At 46.4% G+C, this 20,196-nt stretch overlaps 1 protein-coding gene across 5 annotated transcripts in view; it reads right to left on the reverse strand.

Annotated features, from left to right (window-relative positions):
- Positions 1 to 11,807: 11,807 nt before the first annotated feature.
- HLF (HLF transcription factor, PAR bZIP family member) overlaps positions 11,808 to 20,196 on the reverse strand; it is a 54,050-nt gene continuing 45,661 nt past the window's right edge. For all 5 annotated transcript variants that reach the window (XM_006051521.4, XM_025281279.3, XM_025281280.3 and 2 more), the window contains one exon: positions 11,808 to 16,031. In XM_006051521.4, coding sequence (XP_006051583.1) covers positions 15,816 to 16,031 — 216 coding nt within the window. In that variant the 3' untranslated portion in view covers positions 11,808 to 15,815. The remainder of the gene's footprint in view (positions 16,032 to 20,196) is intronic.

Raw genomic sequence — 20,196 nt, forward strand, 5'->3', positions numbered from 1 at the left:
TGTGTCCTGTTTCTCTTCAGGATTTATTCTAAAGCTTTCCAAAGTCTCCACAGTTGAAAATTTCCACTAAAATACCTTTAACAGAAAGTCCACTGAATTTAATTGTATTTGGTTAAAACTTGGAAAATTTTTCTTCCACAAAAAAGAGAAAATGGCTGATTAACAGAACATTGGTATTATCATTTTAAAAATCACTTCTGACAATGAAGCCCCTTACTGCCTACACCCTGGGCTGACCCGTCCTGCCTTCTGGCCCCACCAGCTCTGGGTGAACACTTCCTGGAGGAGATAAGTTCTATTTCTATGTTGTTAGGGAAAGGTCTATGTGATCAGTCAGGTTTCAAGGAATCAGTGTTCCACCATGAGATTCCGCCCCCCACCTTTTTTCACTCTTGGCATACAAATATGCAAACACAGAAACAAATGAAAGAATAAAAATGACACATTTATTAGTTAGGGCTATGCTTGGTTTTCCATCCATAACATACAGTCTCTGTCCTCAAAGATGCTGGTGTCTTTGTGGAGGGGCTGTTTTATGGACTGTAGGAAGTTAACCATCACAGGAGAGGGACAGGTGGAGAGCTGTGTTGGAAAAAGGGTGAGGCTCAGGGCAGGGAGTAACTGCGTCCAACCAGGAGATCAGAGTGGTAGCTTAGGTGAAGGATGTCGGATTTGTGATCTCTGAAGAAGAAGATTTAGCTTTGGGACCAGGGACCAGGCTTGACCAGTCAGGGCTCTCGTGTGGCAGAAGTTTATCACAGTGAGAAGGGACAGAGGTAACTTCTGACATAGACATCAGAAGGGGGTGGAGAGTGCTCCCTTGCTAGTCTTTAGTAAGGGAATTATGTGCTTTTTAATTTGTTATTACAATAAATCAAAAGAATGTCTTAAGTTTGTGAAAATTTTACCAGACCCACTCCCACAATTTATGTTTCAGGACAACAGCATTAGAACTTAGAAAGCTAGATCCTACCAGAAAGATCCTAGAAAGACCCACTAGAATAGAAAGATCCTACCAGACCCACTCCCATAATTTACATTCTAAAATATCAGGATTAGTCAGAAGGTTTCCAGGAAGGAGAAACTGTTCTCAAGCAGGATACATTGTTATATAATCCCTAGTATAGGGTTTAAACTGAATTGTTTTTTGTGTAATCATCAGTTCTGGGCTTAAAGAAAAACACTGTTTTATGTGACTAAGACTAAGGAATGTAGAGGGAAAAAAAAGGTTTGCCCTTTCCTCCTCCTCCTCCTCCTCGAGAACCCCAGACCCCTCTCTCCTCTGGGACTCCCGGACTTCTTAACAACCTGCCTAAGAATTGACTCTTTCAAGAGGAGATTTCACGGGAAAAAATAGCATTTCCATGTGTCCTGAAGAATGAATAGCATTCGGTACTTAAAGACTCTGCTAGGGCCTAGGAACCAGTGCCTCCATTTCGCCATCCTTTCTGCCCCTTGGGTCCACAGGGAAACGAACCCGAGAGGAGACAGACTGCTCTCTGGAACAGTGCCTGGCCGCGGGTGGGGGGATCATCATAATTGTCCTCAACTGCGTGTGACATTCAGAGAGTCACTTTCCATCTCTAGGCCACAAAGAGCTTATCCCAGGAAACGTCTCAAAGGCATCCATCCTCTGATCCAGACCTTCCTGGGCCGTCCTGAAAGCGCCTTGGGGAGGCTTTCTGAGCATGGCTGCGGTGGACGGGTCTGGCTCCAGAGAACCAGCTGCGGGGTCTATGGGGTCGCAGAGGGGGATGGGGGAGTCTGGGCGTTCCCCGTGCCATCCGTCTGCTGGGGGCCTTGAGTCTCTGGCCCCGATTCTCTGTAGCCATCCCCTCTGCTCATTCACGTCCCCTCTCGACCCAGCACACCAGTTAGCAGGAGAGAAGGGGGTGGGAAGGGAGAAAGGCGGCAGAGATGAGGGAATGGGGAGGGCAGAGGGTCAGCGACGGAGGGGAGGAGAGACCGCGGGGTCGGAGCAGGGGGAGGGCCGAGGAGGGGAAGGGCCCAGGGCGCAGACGCGCAGACCCCAGCTCCCCCTTTCTGCTCACCCGCCCCCATCGCCTTCTAAAATCACTCTTCTTCTATTTCTGAGATTCATCTTCTGTCAAAAGAAAGAAAGGCCCTTTGGTCTTTTAAGGTACCGTTTCATGAGGCCTCTGTGCGTGTCTGCCTGCCTCTGTAGTTCCAGGGAGGCAGCAGGCGGCAGGGCACCTGCAGGAAGGGGGACCCGCGTTCTGCCGGCTGCCCGGGAGGAGGGGGTGCGCCCGAGACGGGGAGGGGGCCCTGTGCTGTCGGAGAAGCCCATCAAAGGGCCCTGCTCCGGCCTTCAGCTGTGAGCAGAAAAGTTAGGGAGAGGGCAAGCAGTAGGATCAAGGTGGGAAGACGCAAATTTAGGAAAGGCAGTCCCATCTCAAAGGAAATCAACCAGCCCTGGTTTCTGGCTTCAGATCTTAATCGGACCTCAGAGGCGGTGAGTGGGGAGTCCTCACCCCGTCAGAAGCATCTCTTACAATTGATTCACAGGTCATTAATTACAGCTGAGGAGGTCGAGGTGCGTTCGCAGGGCACTGAGGCGAGTCAGGCTGGGCTGGGGTCCGCACACCCCCTCAGGGAGCGCAGGGAAGTCGGAGTCACTGCGCAACTCAGGCCCCACTCCTCGCTGGCCTCGCAGCAGGCTTGCCGCCGCCAGCCCAGTTTCCTGGGCCCTTCCCGGGATTGCTGACAGGGCCAGTGAAACGCGGGTGAGGCGTCCTTCTGTGGCGCAGTGGTGTTCAGACACGTCAGGGGCCTGTACCCAGGGCAGCGCTGCACACACTCTCCGTCCCTGAATGTGTCTTCCCGTGTGAGAGGTGCACGAGGAGACCCGCCCTTCTCTCTCCCTCCTTTCTCCGGGTTCTCAAGTCACAGGAGGGTGCCCGGGGAAAGGACAGAATTGGAGCAGAAACCTGGCTTCTGGCTGAACCTTGTGAGTCATGCTGGAAGCCGCCTGCTACCCAGGAAAGCTGCGCAATTCCCATCTGACTGGGGCCTGTGGGTCCACACTGCAGGGCACAGATCTCTGATTCTTTGCCTCCTGGGACTCATTTTCGGGGATGGCTTCAGACTTTCTAGGAAGAAGTAGCTTAGGGGCTGCCATCTATTAGGGGAGTGGGGTGCAGCCGTGTTAGTAAACCGAGCATTCTGGTTTTACATGCTAATTTGGGGGTGCTTTCAGAAGTCAGTGCTGATCTTGGGGTTCAAAATTCCATGCTGCTCCACTACCAGTTTATATTTGGAGTGAAAAATTAAAGATGCCACGATGGCTCTGATGCTGAAAACAGCCTCTGTGCACTGGGGCTGATTGGAATCTCAGAGACAAGAGTTTTGACTAAAGTAGAAAAGAATATTTACCATTTTGCCAGGCAAAGGGGAACCCAGCAGGCTTGTGCCCCTCAAAAACTGTGTGCCCCAACCCAGGGGGACTTGGTGAGTGTTATATCACTGGTGCAGGGGCAGGATTTCTGATACGGATCGAAGCGTGTGCAGGGTCTCGGATGGTCTCCTAGTCTTGATGAGCTTCTCCGGTTCTTCAGTCTGGAATGAAGAATGCCACCATCTTCCGTTTGTTGGGAGTTTTAGTTCTGTCAAGAGCTCAAAGGCATTGCTCTGTGTATCCCTTGACATGGAGTCAGACCCCAGCCCCCAAGCTGCGCTCTTGTTTCCTGACTGCTGCTCCCTCCTCTCTGCATCTCCTCCTTTCCCTGATTAGCAGCTGTTGGAATCTGCCCTTTAGAACTCAGGGAAAGTCATGGGGACAGGAGTCTATACCCTGCAAACAAGAAATGGGGGACATAGAAAGGCTTCTATGCCCAGGAGTGCCACAGGTCCCTGCTCCGTTTCAGTTTTTAGGGGGCAAGTTTGATGTTTCTGAATGAGCATTACACCGGAAGTTTGCAAACCTAGGATGGAATCTAGTTTCCACCAGCAAATGTTTGATTTCTCATCTTAAAATCAGGATGAAAGATTCTCCAAGACTCCTTTTTCTTTTTTAAAAAGTTATTTATTTGGCTGCATCTGGTCTTAGTTGTAGCATGCAGGGGATCTCTAATTATGTGTGTGGGCTCAGTAGTTGCTCCAGGACATGCGGGATCTTAATACCTCAACCAGGGATCAAACCAAGTTCTCTGCATTAGAAGGCAGATTCTTAACCATTTGATCACCAGGGAAGGCCCTCCAAGATTTTTTAATCCATTTGCTCTCCTATATGTGAACTGCGAACTTCCAGATGTTCAAGCTGGTTTTAGAAAAGGCAGAGGAACCAGAGACCAAATTGCCAACATCCGCTGGATCATCAAAAAAGCAAGAGAGTTCCAGAAAAACATCTATTTCTGCTTTATTGACTATGCCAAAGCCTTCGACTGTGTGGATCACAATAAACTGTGGAAAATTCTGAAAGAGATGGGAATACCAGACCACCTGACCTGCCTCTTGAGAAATCTGTATGCAGGTCAGGAAGCAACAGTTAGATCTGGACATGGAACAACAGACTGGTTCCAAATAGGAAAAGGAGTACGTCAAGGCTGTATATTGTCACCCTGCTTATTTAACTTATATGCAGAATACATCATGAGAAACGCTGGACTGGAAGAAGCACAAGCTGGAATCAAGATTGCCGGGAGAAATATCAATAACCTCAGATATGCAGATGACACCACCCTTATGGCAGAAAGTGAAGAGGAACTAAAAAGCCTCTTGATGAAAGTGAAAGAGGAGAGTGAAAAAGTTGGCTTAAAGCTCAACATTCAGAAAACGAAGATCATGCCATCTGGTCCCATCACTTCATGGGAAATAGATGGGGAAACAGTGGAAACAGTGTCAGACTTTATTTTTTTGGGCTCCAAAATCACTGCAGATGGTGACTGCAGCCATGAAATTAAAAGACACTTACTCCTTGGAAGAAAAATTATGACTAACCTAAAGAGCATATTGAAAAGCAGAGACATTACTTTGCCAACAAAGGTCCATCTAGTCAAGGCTATGATTTTTCCTGTGGTCATGTATGGATGTAAGAGTTGGACTGTGAAGAAGGCTGAGCGCCGAAGAATTGATGCTTTTGAACTGTGGTGTTGGAGAAGACTCTTGAGAGTCCCTTGGGCTGCGAGGAGTTCCAACCAGTCCATCCTAAAGGAAATCAGTCCTGGGTGTTCATTGGAAGGACTGAAGCTGAAGCTGAAGCTCCAATACTTTGGCCACCTTGTGCGAAGAGCTGACTCATTTGAAAAGACCTTGTTGCTGGGAAAGATTGAGGGCAGGAGGAGAAGGGAATGACAGAGGATAAGATGGTTGGATGGCATCACTGACTCAATGGACATGAGTTTGGGTGAGCTCCGGGAGTTGGTGATGGACAGGGAGGCCTGGCATGCTGCGGTCCATGGGGTCGCAGAGTCAGACACGACTGAGCCACTGAACTGAACATGAGAACCTTCCTCAGCCCTCCACTCTTCTTAATTCTTTGCAATCCTTCTTCCATATAGCTGCCAGGCTAATCTTTTCTAAGGAGTCTGCTTGTGTCATTCTCCTGATTAGGATGAATTCCAAAGGCCTTGGGGTGACATGCAAGGACTTTTATGGTCTTGCCACATCTCATTTCCCATCACGTTGCCCCTCAGACCCTAGGATCCAACAATGCCGTTGCCCCTAGGAGGGACTCCCTGGTGGCTCAGACAGTAAAGAGTCTGCCTGCAATGAGGGAGACATGAATTCGACCCCTGGGTCAGAAAGATCCCCTGGAGAAAAAAATGGCAACCCACTCCAGTATTCTTGCCTGGAAAATCCCATGGGCAGAGAAGCTTGCCAGGCTATAGTCCATGGGGTTGCATAGAGTAGAACACTACTGAACGACTTCACTTTCACTTTCAACACATAAAAATGTTGTTGCTCTACTTCCTGTTTGTATTTCTTAGTTTTATGATCCTCTAATAGTCTAGGAGGGTTCTGGTCTCTCTCCCCTCTGTGCTGCTACCTGGAATATCCCTGCCCATTGTTTCCTGACAAACTTGCTTTCCGTCACTCAGCTCAATCATCACCCTCCCTATAGAGCCCTTCCAGACCTGGAGGCCATCCTGCTCCCACAATGGAGAGGGAGGGAGGCTTGGGACCACTTCTGTTTATGGACTTTAAGGTATATTCCAAAAGATGAAGAAGTGCCCAGAGAAAGTTCCAAGAAAAGCTGCCATTCTATCTCTGTAAATGTATATTCATTTGATGACAACTCAAGCATCCTACTTAAGCATCCTAAACCCTTCAAAAATGTAAGACTTGCCCAAATGAACTTCCTGCTCCCTACACCCCACCCATCTCCAACACCCTGCTTTGAGCTAGCATAATCTTCAAATTCAAGGAGCCATATGTGTGTGTGTATGTGTGTGTGTGTGTGTGTGTGTGTGTGTGTGCATGCGCGCGCGCTAAGTCGCTTCGGTTGTGTCCAACTCTGTGAGACTATGGACTATAGCCCACCAGGCTTCTCTGTCCATTGCATTCTCCAGGCAAGAATTTTATTATATATATGTAATAAAAACAAATTCCAAAAAAATTCCAAAATTTAACATATATATGTGGTTTTGATCAATTGCATAGTGGTAATAAAAGTAAATCATACCTAAAGAAATTTTTAAAATGGGGGGGCCTTATTTTCACAGAAAATAAAAATAATCTCAGTCTATAGATATGGTTTTACAGCTGAAAAATATGGAGGAGCAATACAAGACTTATAAGCCCCCAAATATATACATTAGAAAAAAATTCAGTAATGGACAATACCATTAAAATAATGATTTCAAGGGAAAAAGAAATGATGTACAAATTTCAGCTGCATTTTTCAAGTGGATATTGGCAGGTATCCAGTCACTTGGGGTTTTGTACCTCACTGGCTACTTTAGGAAGAGGTATGCTGTGCTTTGGAGAAGGCAATGGCACCCCATTCCAGTACTCTTGCCTGGAAAATCCCATGGATGGAGGAGCCTGGTAGGCTGCAGTCCATGGGGTCGCTAAGAGTCGGACACAACTGAGAGACTTCACTATGACTTTTCACTTTCATGCATTGGAGAAGGAAATGGCAACCCACTCCAGTGTTCTTGCCTGGAGAATCCCAGGGACAGGAGAGCCTGGTGGGCTGCTGTCTATGGGGTTGCACAGAGTCGGACACGACTGAAGTGACTTAGCATAGCATAGCATGCTGTGCTTTATGAAAATGCTGATATTTAGAGCAGCTATTGCTCTATTTGCAACTATTAATACTTGTGATGGGGCTTCCCAGGTGGCACAAATGGTAAAGAACCTGCCTGCCAATGCAGGAGACTGAAGAGATGCAGGTTCGATCCCTGGGTCAGGAAGATCCTCTGAAGGAGGGCATGGCAACCCACTCCAGTATTCTTGCCTGGAGAATCCCATGGACAGAGGAGCCTGGTGGGCTACAGTCCATGGGGTCACACAGAGTTAGACACGACTGAAGCGACTGAGCACAGCATGGTACCACATACTTGTGAGGAGAAATTTTAGATGTTAGCTTTATACCGTGCAATGTAGGTTCATGGTTTACCAAGAATTTTAGGGAGTATGTGAGTCAAAAACTGGGAGGATCAGTGCTCTGAGAAATGGTAGGCCTCATTTCTAGGGAAGTATCTGAATGTCTGGGGTGGGGGAGGGAGGCAGGGCCAAGGAGCCAGGGAAAGAGTCTAGGCTAGGGGGGCGGTTGAGGCTGGAAAAGCTGACCTGGAAATAAAGGCTGCTTCTCCTGAGGGAGGCTGGACAGCTGTGGATACTGTTCAATCCAGGGAAAATCTGAGGCCACAGGAAGGCAGTGATATTCTGAAGGTCCAGCCCAACAGGTTGGGCCAAAACAGGGTGGCAGGTGTGTCCAGGAGGCAGGTAGACCTCAAAGTCCTGTATGTGAGAGGTGACGAGCTGGGTTCCAAGGAGCCAGCCCCACTCCCCAGCCCAGGAGGGAGACTGGCAAAGATGTGAAGACCTCAAGTAAGGACACTGAACTGCAGAAGAAGGTTCTCAAGTCAGGGTGGCCTGACCCCTGTAACAACCAGTCCCAGGAGCTCAAAGGTTTAGTCCAGAGCAGGGTTTTTGTCCCTCATGTGATGGTTCAGTGATTCAGAGACCTCAGTCCCTTCCTCCTGGAGTCTGCATCTTCTCGAGGCATCTGCTGGAGCCAGAAGAAGAGAAAGAAGGAGATATTTGTGGGCCAGTTGTGAAGCGATGCCTGGCTCACTCCCGCTCATATGCCATGGGCCAGAATCCAGTTGTCTGGACACACGAAGTGCAAGAGGGGCTGGAAAAGGTGGTCTCGGTGAATGTCTAGAAAAGCAATGGGGTTTTGTGGCCTCACTGAGTCCTATTGTGACATGCAGGACCCGCAGGACCCACGTGGCATGCAGGCCTCTCTCTAGCCATGGCTCAGGCTCTAGGGCATGACTCAGAGTTGTGGAGCGTGGGCTTAGCTGCTCTGTAGCATGGGGCATCTTAGTTCCCCAGCCAGGGGTTGAACCCACGTTCCCGGGATTGCAAGGCAGATTCTTAACCACTGGATAGCCAGGGAAATCCTGAGAAAGCAATGGGTTTAGTAAGCTGCTGACATATTTCTTACTCTCGTCATAGACCATGGGGGCCCCAGCCTATCTCTCCATGTGATTAGCAGGAGCTAACAAGGATTGATAGAGGTATTGATAGACGTATACAGATGGATATATGAATGTAGATGTACAGTGTGGAAACTGGGGCAGGCCTGAAAGCAGAAGCGAATGAAAGACCCTTGAGAGCCACTCATGATTTCTCGTCTCTGTGAGCCTTAGCCTGCCCTCACACTGCAAGGGTCAGCCTTTCAGCACCACTTAGTACATTCGTTAAAGCAAAGATCTCCAGGTTCTCAACAATATCAGAGGCAACAGAGTTGACTTCAAATTGGTGATGCCTCATGGATTTTATAAGATCAATCTCAGAAACACAGCTAGGCCCATAAAGTGATCACAGCTCTCCCATTTACTCATCCAAAAGAGGGATGTCACCTAAACATAGTCAAGGATTTACAAAATAAAAGTGCACCCACTAAAATACACAACGTAGAGTCTGACTCCATTGTAGCACATTGCTAGTGAAATCAAATCAAGCAATACTTATTAATAATTGCTATTATTACCACAAAAAGCGAATATTTGTTGAATTTCTGTTATACTCCGGACATTGATCCAAGTGTTTGAATGCATGTTTTCACTTAATCCTGCTGCTGCTAAGTCGCTTCAGTCGTGTCCGACTCGGTGCGACTCCATAGACGGCAGCCCACCAGGCTCCCCCGTCCCTGGGATTCTCCAGGCAAGAACACTGGAGTGGGTTGCCATTTCCTCCTCCAATGAATGAAAGTGAAAAGTGAAAGTGAAGTCGCTCAGTCGTGTCCGACTCTTAGCGACCCCTTGGACTGTAGCCTACCAGGCTCCTCCGTCCATGGGATTTTCCAGGCAAGAGTACTGGAGTGGGGTGCCATTGCCTTCTCCCCTCACTTAATCCTACAACAACCCTATGGAGAGTAGTAGTATGTCCGTTTTGCAAATAAAACTCAGGGTGCTTTGGTGAATTCTCTATGGTCACACAGTAAATAACAGAGGGGGGATTTAAGTCCAGGTTTGCATGCCCTGGGCTCACCCTCCTAATCACAGCAATTGCCTTTTGCCTTTGCTGAGTCCCTCATTTAAGTCATGGAGAAGAGCAGCACAGAACACAAACTCTGGACTCAGACATCCTGTCTGGGTTTACATTCTGCTTCCTTCATTTCCATGAACCTGTTTCTTTTCCTGTAAAACAGGAAAAATATTGGTAGCAATTTCATAGCATAAGAATTAAGTGAGATGTGGCAGGTACAAGGCTTAGGACTCAGTAACTTTTGCCTTTTCCTATTGTGCCAGGCTTTGCACAATGAAAAGTCAGAGAGGGGCCTTTGCGCCCAAGTCTTCACTGACTCAAAGCACAGAGGAGCAGAAGATGCTCACCACTTTCCTCACTTGGGACTTTATCTCCTTCAGTAGTTCCCTTGCCTTTATTACCAAAGAGCCATCTCCCAACCACAAAGGCAAGATTTCCATAATTTCCACCCAGATCCTGGCTAAAGACGCACAAAGAGACTTCTAAGCCAGTGATTTTCAAAGAAGGAATGGAATTGCTGTGTTTTGAAGAGAAAGGGCTTGGGGGTGGATGGTGTGTTAATGTTTAAATGTGAGTGGAAAAGCCACCCCCAAGGCAGCATGTGACTGGCTCAGGGACTGAGTGACTGTGAGTGACGGGGGCATCTGCAGCGGGGCTTCTCATCAGTTCCTGCCATCTGAGACTCAAAAGTCTCTCTCCAGGCATGGAGAAGCAATCATTCCATCTAAGATCTGAAAATGCGAAAACACAGAATCACCTACTCAAAGAGAACCTGAAGGTCACATTGTGCCTATTCCTCTAAGGAAGGAGAAAGCAATTTGATGGTGAAATAGAGCTAACTCTGAATTACGACTGCTTAAACTGGAAGGGGCCACCTGATGATGTCCCCCAAGCTTGGCCAAAGCTCGGATCTACTAGGGGTGTCGGAATACAAACCACACCCATGCTGGGGCGTCACCATTTCCCTCGCCACCAGCCACCTGCCCCTTCTTCTGCATAGAATTGTTTTCTGCCTTCTTTGGAGGAATGAATGGTCTGAAATACTGAACTGGAAAAAGTGCTCCAGGCACACATTTGACTCCCTGGGTCCCCATGGCAGTTATTTATTGAGGGCTGACGATAAGCCAGACCATGCATTTGTTATGTCATTAGTTCTCCCCATGACCCCCAGGGATGGAGCGTGGAAGTTCATCTCACAGAGGAGGAGATTAAAAATGCTTCGTGGCTGTTCAAGGTCACACACCTACTAAGTGACAGATCTGAATCACTGGACTCCTCACTGGAGCCCTTTCTCTTCTGCCAGAGATGCTGAGCTCCTTGGCTGAGGCTGTGGCCCACACAGCAGCAGTATTCTGAGCTTCCCAGGTGACTCTAATGGGTTGCCTGGGCTGGGAACCACCACACTACATCACCTCTCCTGTAAATCAGGCATTTTTTTATTCCATCTTGCAGCACAGATTCCTGTGTGGGGTGGGAAGCCATGGATCCCCTCTACAGAAAACTGTTTATGTACAAAAAGTTGCATGCAATTCCAGGTAATTACAGAAGTTTTGAAGCTTCTACATGGATTCCCCCAAGGTCATGAACTCAGATGAAGGTCAAGTCTGTAAATCCTTGGGCTCCAGTTACTTGGCCACACATGCAAGTTAGCTGGGAGTCTTTAAGCAGTTCAGATTTCCAGGCTCTATCCCAGATGTACTGATTCAGAATCACTGAGTCTGTAGTCTAGTAATATGTTTCCAAATGATTCTCATATATATGACCAGAAAACAGCCTTTGGATTGGCTTTAGGGAAACACCACTCTAAATGATGCCCATCTAATGAACCAGAACTCATTTCTGTCACTTCTACCAGCTACATAACCTCTCCAAGCTTCTATCTTCTCTTCCATAAACGGAGATAACAATTGTCGCTACCTCATGAGGTTAATGTGGGATTAAATATTCCTTGCAAGTGTTTAGCACTGGGTCTGACATGTAAGTACCCAATAAATGTTAATTTCTCACTAATTATATTATTACTTTATCCTCTATGTAATTAATCTGTCAATGGCTTCTTGATGATAGAATTGGGAATAGAATTTGATTTCCAGCAGACTGTCAACAAAAATACATGAAAGACAGGAAACAATTCAAATTTTATTAAACATTAAGAATAACAGACAAAGTTTTGGACTTAACAGCATAAACAGCAACCAAAACCATGGTGTACAAACACACTGACATCAAGTGAACTGGTACCTGTTTAACAGATGCAATCTTGGTGGTGTTGCCAAAAGGATAATGGTGATTATCGTTATGTTTGGTAAGGTGCTCCACATGAAAGATTTTATGCCTTAACTACTCTCTCTCACACACACACATACACACACACACACACATACACTCCTCTACATACACTTAGCCCTCAGCAAAATGTACTGCCTTTAGTTGCCAAATCCAATGCATCACGATTAAAAACATGGCTTTGCTCATTTAAAAAATGGCATTAATTGTAGAGAAAACCTAGAGGAGATCTTAGCCTCCCCAGTGAGGGCCTAGGAGCCCTTAGCAGGAAGCTGGCAGACTGAGAGCAGGTGTCTATCACCTTCTGGAACTGCCCTGATTAACACGAATTAAGTTTTCCTAAAAAGAACTTTAGGAATAAGGGAGGCAAACTCCTTTGCATTTTACAGAATGACCTTTGTTTTAATTTGGGATGGGGGTGGGAGTGACTCTACTTAAAATTCTTACTGACTCTTCTCCAAACAGACCCAAGACCTTTCAAACATATATTTAGAATTGAGTTCCTCACAAAACCGGTAAGTTGGAAGGAACCTCTGGGCTTTCTAGCACTGCTTCCTCTCCACCCAGTGCTAGAATTCCGTCTGCATGCTCATGAAGCAAACGGTCCTTCTGCTTCAAACGATGGTTTCACAGCGGCCTGTCATATGTGAGGATGAAAGGCCTGTCACTATTCTGCTCACTGTGGGTTTTGGAATGGTCAAAAGCGTCCACTTTCTCAAGAGGAGGAAGTGATCACTTACAGCCCTCCCATTCCCTACCTATGTCCTCCAGGTAGCACAAGCAGAACCATAGGCTGATCAATTTTCGCCTTTCTTTGCAAGTCCAGTCGAAAGGAGGATGTGACCTTGTCAAGAAGTCCTAGGCCGCTCATTCCAAATCATGTCTAAATGATGTTGGCATAATATGATTTGGATTCATTTTTAATGGCCAAGTAATTAATCTCTGAAAGATGCTTATGATGAAAAGGTGAAAAATGACAACAGGACTCTTTTAATAGCTGCAGTCTGCGGAACTCATCTGACCCTGGATGATCCAAGTCATTCCAAATCGGGCCATGCCTTCTCATGTCATTTAGAAGGACTGCTTTATTTACTAGCTGACTGCCCTGGACAGAAGGCAGTGAGTTCAGGGGTTGAGTGCTTGTATGTGGTGACAATGACCTACATATAAGGCACCTGTACAGACTCCAAAGCTTTAAAAAATTTAAAACGAGGTAGGTTTCTGAAACCTCCCCTGGCATGCCAAAGAATAAGTTTTATTATGATCTTTAAATTTCTTCTGCAGAAAACATCTGTGATACTCATCAGATACAAGCAACCTAATTTCAGAAAGACTAGTACTCAAATACAGTTTTTTCAGTTACCATTTTAAACTTCAATGAATTTGGATTGTCTTCAGTACAATCCTTCAATACTTCTCCAGCTTTCTTGCTAGATATTGAACTATTTAACAATTCTGCTGCAGTTAGTCTCTTTACCTATAAAAAGGCCAACTCCATGCTTACTTGTGTCTCTGAATACCACTAATTCAGTTCTGCTTAAGTTTGATAGAGGTTTTGTTTATTTTATTAGTTATTTACCCGAACAAGGTTATTTTAATTCCAATATGCGTCCATCTCCCATCATAATCTGTAGCTTCAGATAAAAAGGGATATCTGTAGGAATATTCCAATATTCAGATTCCCCAAGACTATGACAGTAAGAGAGAAGCATTGCTAACAGATTGACAAGATCACCATTAAAGAATCACATACTCTGGACACAGGAAACTAGAAAATCCCACTGATAAAAGGGTATTTTAATCTTGCAGAAAATGTTTCTTTATAACAACAGCAAAATCTCTTAACACAAGTTAGTGAAACAAAAGAACAATCACCTTTAAAGTCAAGACAGCTATCAAATTATAAATCATACACATAGCACCGATATTAACCTTATACTGTGTTAAGATGCACGTGCCCACTGAGGAGAACAGAATTTTGGGGGGTGCTTGCAGTGATATTCATTTTTAGGAACTCATAATTTTGAAGTGAACATTTCTGTGGCAGATGCTTTTCCTAAAAATCACTGTATCATCCAATAAATATTTGACTAACATCCATTTTGTGGTTTTGGGTTTTCTTTCTGAGACCTAATAGGAAATAAGAAAACTCCTAAGATATTTTAGAGCAGAATTCGTCACAGCAAGCTTCGATACTGTTGTAAAATTTTAATTTAAAGCAGAAAACATGCTGATGTGTCAGTGACAAAATTAAAATATTTAAGACTTCAAAAACCCCCAAGCACTTCTCTGTACAACATTGATGAATATATATCTTTGCTATATAATTTTAAAACATGGAATAGTTTTCCTTTTCTCTTTGCTATATATAATATATGTCTTCCAAAATACATCGTCAGTATTTATATCTGAAAAATACTGTACAAAAAGAACTTCCTATAATTACTCTGTATAAACATTAAACAATTTAATAATCTCTCCTTTTGGTCTACAGTAAACACTTAAATCGATTGGATTAACCACAGTTTGTGACAACACCATCCCCTTCGGAGATACACCAGTGTCTTTTACATTCATTTTTCAGAAGTCCACTTAATAAGAGCACATACGTTCAAAAGAAAACAGAGAATAAGAAACATAAGCTCCAGAATCATTAATTTATGAAGCATTCAAATATGACACCACTAAGAAAAAGGGGTTTTACAAAACATCAACTTATTAACTTAACTGATTTTTTAAAACAACAAGGTATAATTCACAAAAATATATACATTACCAAAAAATGGGGGAAACTGAATCTTAAGTAATTGAATTGTATTGAATATCAAGAGGGATGTCGAAAAAGTTAACTAGAAAATTGGGGGCTGGGGGCATGGGAAAAGAGAGAAAACAAAAGCAAACACATCAATGTCAAAAGCTGTTCCAAGATGCATTTTTTGGCTGTACACTGATAAGTTAACCCCTTGTTCTTAGACCTGGCGTTTCCCTCTGCTTCCCGGTCCTGGGGATGTTCTGGGCATGCTCAAATACATTACTGTAATTTTTGCTTTTTAAAAGACAGTGAAATTCTCAGGTAGGGAAAATATCCTACTTCCACTAGTAATACTCAGGCAGCATGCTCTAGCGTACAATAGGATTATTGCTTTAGGTACAGACAGTGCAAAAACACACTCTGTGTTCTATAAGAGTACTCTTACTCGCTGGAGTTGGTCGAGTTAAAAGGAAACTTAGTAGAGAGCAGTTAAGTAAATATGGGATCTAGTAAATCTAAACAGCACTTTAAATTTGAAGACGATTATCACCAAAACTTAAAAAGTGAGGAAAGCAACCTATAACTGAACGGAGCTGCAGTGTAGTGCTAAATTACTCTGTGCACCTTATTAGCATGGTAACTTACAGATTAAACAGAAACAAGAGCCCGTGGTCTTGAAAACTGAGATCTACTATTTCAGCAGGGCCCTTCTTAGTGAACCCGAGAAGGTCCTGAAAGAGTGGGCAGGAGCACACATGAAGCCACAGGAAAGGGCAGGAGTAGGGTGAAGGGGCGGGGAGAAGGAAACCCGCGCGGTCTCCTCAGTCCAGTAAAAACATGGCACCTTTCGTTTCAAAATGGCGGGCGCAAAGGGATGTAGGAGTGCGCACACACACTCGCTGACCACACAGGGACACACACACACACACACACACACACACACACACACACACCGCGCTGACCACACAGGAGCACAAACACACACACACCCCAAAACGTGAGTCCGTCGTGTTGCTGCGTCTGGTAAAGTGCTGATGTCAGAAAAGTCGGTCGCTGCGGTGAAGGCCTGTCCGGGCCGCGGCCGCCCGCCGCCCACCTACAGGGGCCCGTGCCGGGCCTCGTACTTGGCCAGGATGTTCTTGCACTTGCCCAGCTCCTTGCGCAGGTCCGCCACCTCCTGGCGCAGCGCCGAGTTCTCCTTCTCCAGGAAGGACGCGCGAATGGCGATCTGGTTCTCCTTGAGTCGCCGCGCATCCCGCGAGCGCTTGGCCGCCATGTTGTTCTTCCGGCGCCGCGCCCAGTACTTGTCGTCCTGCCGGGAGACACACGATGCGTCAGAGCGCGGCCGCCCGGGCCTCCCTCCCTGGCCCGGCCCTCCGTCGGGCCACCTCTCCCGCCAGGCAGAGCGCAAGCCTGCCAAGTGGGGCGCAGGCCCTGCACCCGCGAAGGACAGGCCGAATTCCTTCTCTTTGTTCAACCCCTTCCTTCCCTAGGCGCGCGTGCTTTCCGAGCTAAGCTGGTACGGTATTGCTGGAAGACGACCTAGCAATGTCTGTTAAGGGCTGAACAGCCATTTCACACCTGGGCTCCCTCCCTAGGGCAGTCCTCACTCAACCTGCGCACACAAGGGCACGTTTTTACTTAAGTGTTGTCTGCAGATGGTGCCTGCAGCCATGAAATTAAAAGACGCTTTCTCCTTGGAAGAAAAGTTATGACCAACCTAGACAGCATATTAAAAAGCAGACATTACTTTGCCAACAAAGGTCCGTCTAGTCAAGGCTACGGTTTTTCCAGTGGTCATGTATGGATGAGAGAGTTGGACTGTGAAGAAAGCTGAGTGCCGAAGAACTGATGCTTTTGAACTGCGGTGTTGGAGAAGACTCTTGAGAGTCCCTTGGACTGCAAGGAGATCCAACCAGTCCATCCTAAAGGAGACCAGTCCTGGGTGTTCATTGGAAGGACTGATGCTGAAGCTGAAACTCCAATACTTTGTCCACCTGATGCGAAGAGCTGACTCATTGGAAAGAACCCTGATGCTGGGAAAGAGTGATGGTGGGAGGAGAAGGGGGACAGAGGATGAGATGGTTGGATGGCATCACCCACTCAATGGACATGAGTTTGGGTAAACTCCGGGAGTTGGTGATGGACAGGGAGGCCTGGGGTGCTGCGGTCCGTGGGGTCGCAAAGAGTCAGACAGGACTGAGCGACTGAACTGAACTGTCTGAAATTGAAAAAAATGGGCAACCCCTCCCCTCTCAATTATCAGTAGCAGCTTTGATAACTACATCATGATAGAGTCACACAACTATTAAAAATAATGATCCTGCTAAATCAGAAAGATGCTAGAGACATATCACTGTGTGGGCAGAAACAGTGGCAATTTGCAGATCAATAGGTTCTCATCCCACTTCGTTTTTGTTTTTTTTTTAAGTAATAATATATATTCAGAAATAGTATAAATCCAGAAAGATTTATACCCAGCTATTAAAAGTGGTGCCTTTAGAAGGGAGATTGAAGGAGGTAGGATCTTTCAGTTTTTATGTCCTTCTGAACTATTAGAATATTCTATAATGGCATGTATACTGTGGCAATTAAAAACAAACAATAAAGTTCCACTTGGCCACTGATTAATAAGTTCTTATTCATGGCTAGCATTTAAATAATTTACTCTAACTTTTTTTGTTTAACTGTTTGTTAACTAGGCCTTCTTAGCCTGAGTGATGTTTGATTGTGGTCGACTTGAAAACAGTCCCTTTTTTCCCCCATCACTGCTCTCTCTGCCAAAAAAGGGAAAACCTTCCTAGAAGCATTAAGAAATGTAAGTCTTCTTCCATTTATGGTGCCACCAAGTGGGTTTTGCAACCCCTTTTTTTCAACACATTGCAATAGTAAATTCCTCAATCCTAGCAATGCTAATACCCGCAGTTAGTACCACCCAGAATAAGTGAGTGAGGTCAGTTCTTACCCTGCCCCAGGATTCCAAGGGGCATTTGGCACTGGAGGAGGTCACATGGTTTGAGGGCAAGTCTGCAAGCAAGTTGCAAGGTCAGTGGTCTGCCCCATCCTTGCCCTCTACCCTCAGCCCACAGTGCCCAGCAGACAGGAGGTGTGAGACAAAGTCAGTGCAGGCAAAGTCAGTGCAGGCACCTGCTGTCTGCCTTTCACAAGCTAGTATTGTCCTCTTATTTATAAAGCACTCCCAGCTTACTATACATTTAAGTGAAAAACATGATCTTCATAATGGCTGAAGAATTCTTAGGAGGCTATCCTTTGGAAACCATGGGGCAGGATTTGTTGCTTTCCATTGGGAAAAGGGTGTGGGGAGCTGGAGGAAGAGGAGAGAGGCCAGGCCAGCTGGCTGGAAAGAAGCTGGGAGGAGCTAAGAGAGCCTAAGACTCCGTGGGGTGAGAGGGTCTATGGCACATTAACAGTGAAACCTCCAGTTCTGATGGATGTTGTCTATGTTAGTAAGCCCCAGATCCACGCCCTTGGTAAATCAGGAAATCTACCACTCTCATCAGTGTTCCCAGAAGTGTGGTTTCCAAGATGATCTGAAAGAGGGACTAACTTAGGATGCATCAGAAGTTGCACATGGGGGCCAGGGAGTCGGGAGAACAAGGCCCTGGGAAATTGAAGAAGCTGTGTTTTCAGGGGGATGGAGAAGGGGTACCACCACAGGCCTTGGAGGTTTGGGATCAGGTCTTAAGGACCAGGGGAGTCACCAGCTGACCTCAGTGTAACAACCGATTTCTGAGCTCTTTTCACTTCTGAGGTACTTTCATTTCCCAGCCTCCTGTGCACATGAACAGATGAGCGAGCCAAGGTGTGAAATGTGGACCGTCTCAGGTTGGAGGGGAGCTGGGAGTAGGAATAGAGCGGGGGACACAGGAGGCAGGAATGATGGAAGGAGGGCTGTCCCCGACAACAAAACCAGCCTCCCCCGCTCTGTTACCTCAGAATGGGAGTGGGGTGCAGAAGTATTGATCGGGGCTGATACATCACCTGTGTCCTTTCCCTCTACCTCCAGGGTCAGATGCCATCTGGCTCCTGAGGCACTGCCACCTGGCAAAGCACCCTGAGTCCAGTGCCGTCTTCTTGAGGGTCTGTGTTTGATGCCACCTCCGCTCAGCAGGTCCCTCCTGACATATCAGCACTCCCTTTTCCCACTCAGGGGTAGGAACAATGTCCGTAGTGGGGCACCTCTGAATCCCCAGGCCCTGACTTGGCAGACACTAGCATTTGAAAAATATTTGTCAAGTGAATGAATGGGTCTTTGAAAGACACCAAGGCAATTAAACTGATTCTCAGTTAGGAACCAGTATGCCACCCCTTCATCTTCCCGGGTTGGGGGGAGACGCCCACTAACCCAGATGAATGGCTCCAGAGAGGAGGTGCAGGCAGTGAGGGCCGCTTCACACGCTCAGTCAGCTCACCCAGCGCTGGAGGCCGCACATGTGGCTCCCACCTGCCCCAGCTCAGTCCTCCTGCTGCACAAGAAACACCTTAGAGTTCTGCTTCCTGTTTCACCCGTGCTCCTGGTCTGGGGCCTGAGGCTTTGCTCCCAATTGAAGGAATCCAGAGACCCCTGGCAGGATAATGTTCTTGCCTGTTCCCCACACTGGCACGTGGAAAGGCCACGTCCAGCCATGGCTATGGTAACATGTATAATTCCAGCACAGCAATGTTCACGTGGCCTCTGTTGCCAAGGTTACCTGGGTAATTAAAGCAGCTTGCTCCTTGCTTTAAACTTGTTAATTCAGAGACTGTGCAAGTCTGGCTAGAGGTTTTATCTACTATATAGCAGCACCTCTTCAAACTTGCCTCCACTCAAGAGGAAATCCATGCTGAATGGTCTCCCTGGTTTAGTTTAAGAAGCCAGTTCTAAAATACAGAGAGTTGGATGACTAAGAACACAAGGTGAGGAAAAGCATCTGTTGAAAGAAGGTACTTAAACTGCCCAGGACCTAATCCCTTTTCTTATTCTATCTTTGTCTAACCATCAGTTCCCTGACTAGTCTCTATCTTCTGGTGTGTTTACTATGCACTTTCCTCCTTTGAGTCTGACAGTTATTGAGGATGACAGTTATTGGAGGTCCTTGTTGTATCTGCTGTCAGGGCCACGTGCCACAGTGATGTTTCTGGAAGCTAGCAGACTTGGGGACCCAGCTGGGTCTTGTTCTAACTACCAGGGCTCACCTTCACTTTCCTTTATCTCCATTTCCTCAGTGGTGCCATGACCACTTTGATCTAATGAGCCTCTGAGGTCCCCTTCACCTCGGACATTGTATGATCCTGCATCACCGCAGGTAATCTCAGGTGCTGGATGCCAGCAGTGACAAATCCGCAGGCATGTTTTCTCCCAGTGCTCTTTAGGTCTGAAAAGCAGGCATAACTGGTCCAAAGTGCTTCCAGAATAATGTCCCAAACTCCCTATTTTCCCAACAGGAGTTCTCTTCGTGTGAACCATGTTTAGGTTT

The sequence above is a fragment of the Bubalus bubalis genome, chromosome 3 (assembly GCF_019923935.1).
Source record: "Bubalus bubalis isolate 160015118507 breed Murrah chromosome 3, NDDB_SH_1, whole genome shotgun sequence".
Classification (NCBI taxonomy): Eukaryota; Metazoa; Chordata; class Mammalia; order Artiodactyla; family Bovidae; genus Bubalus; species Bubalus bubalis.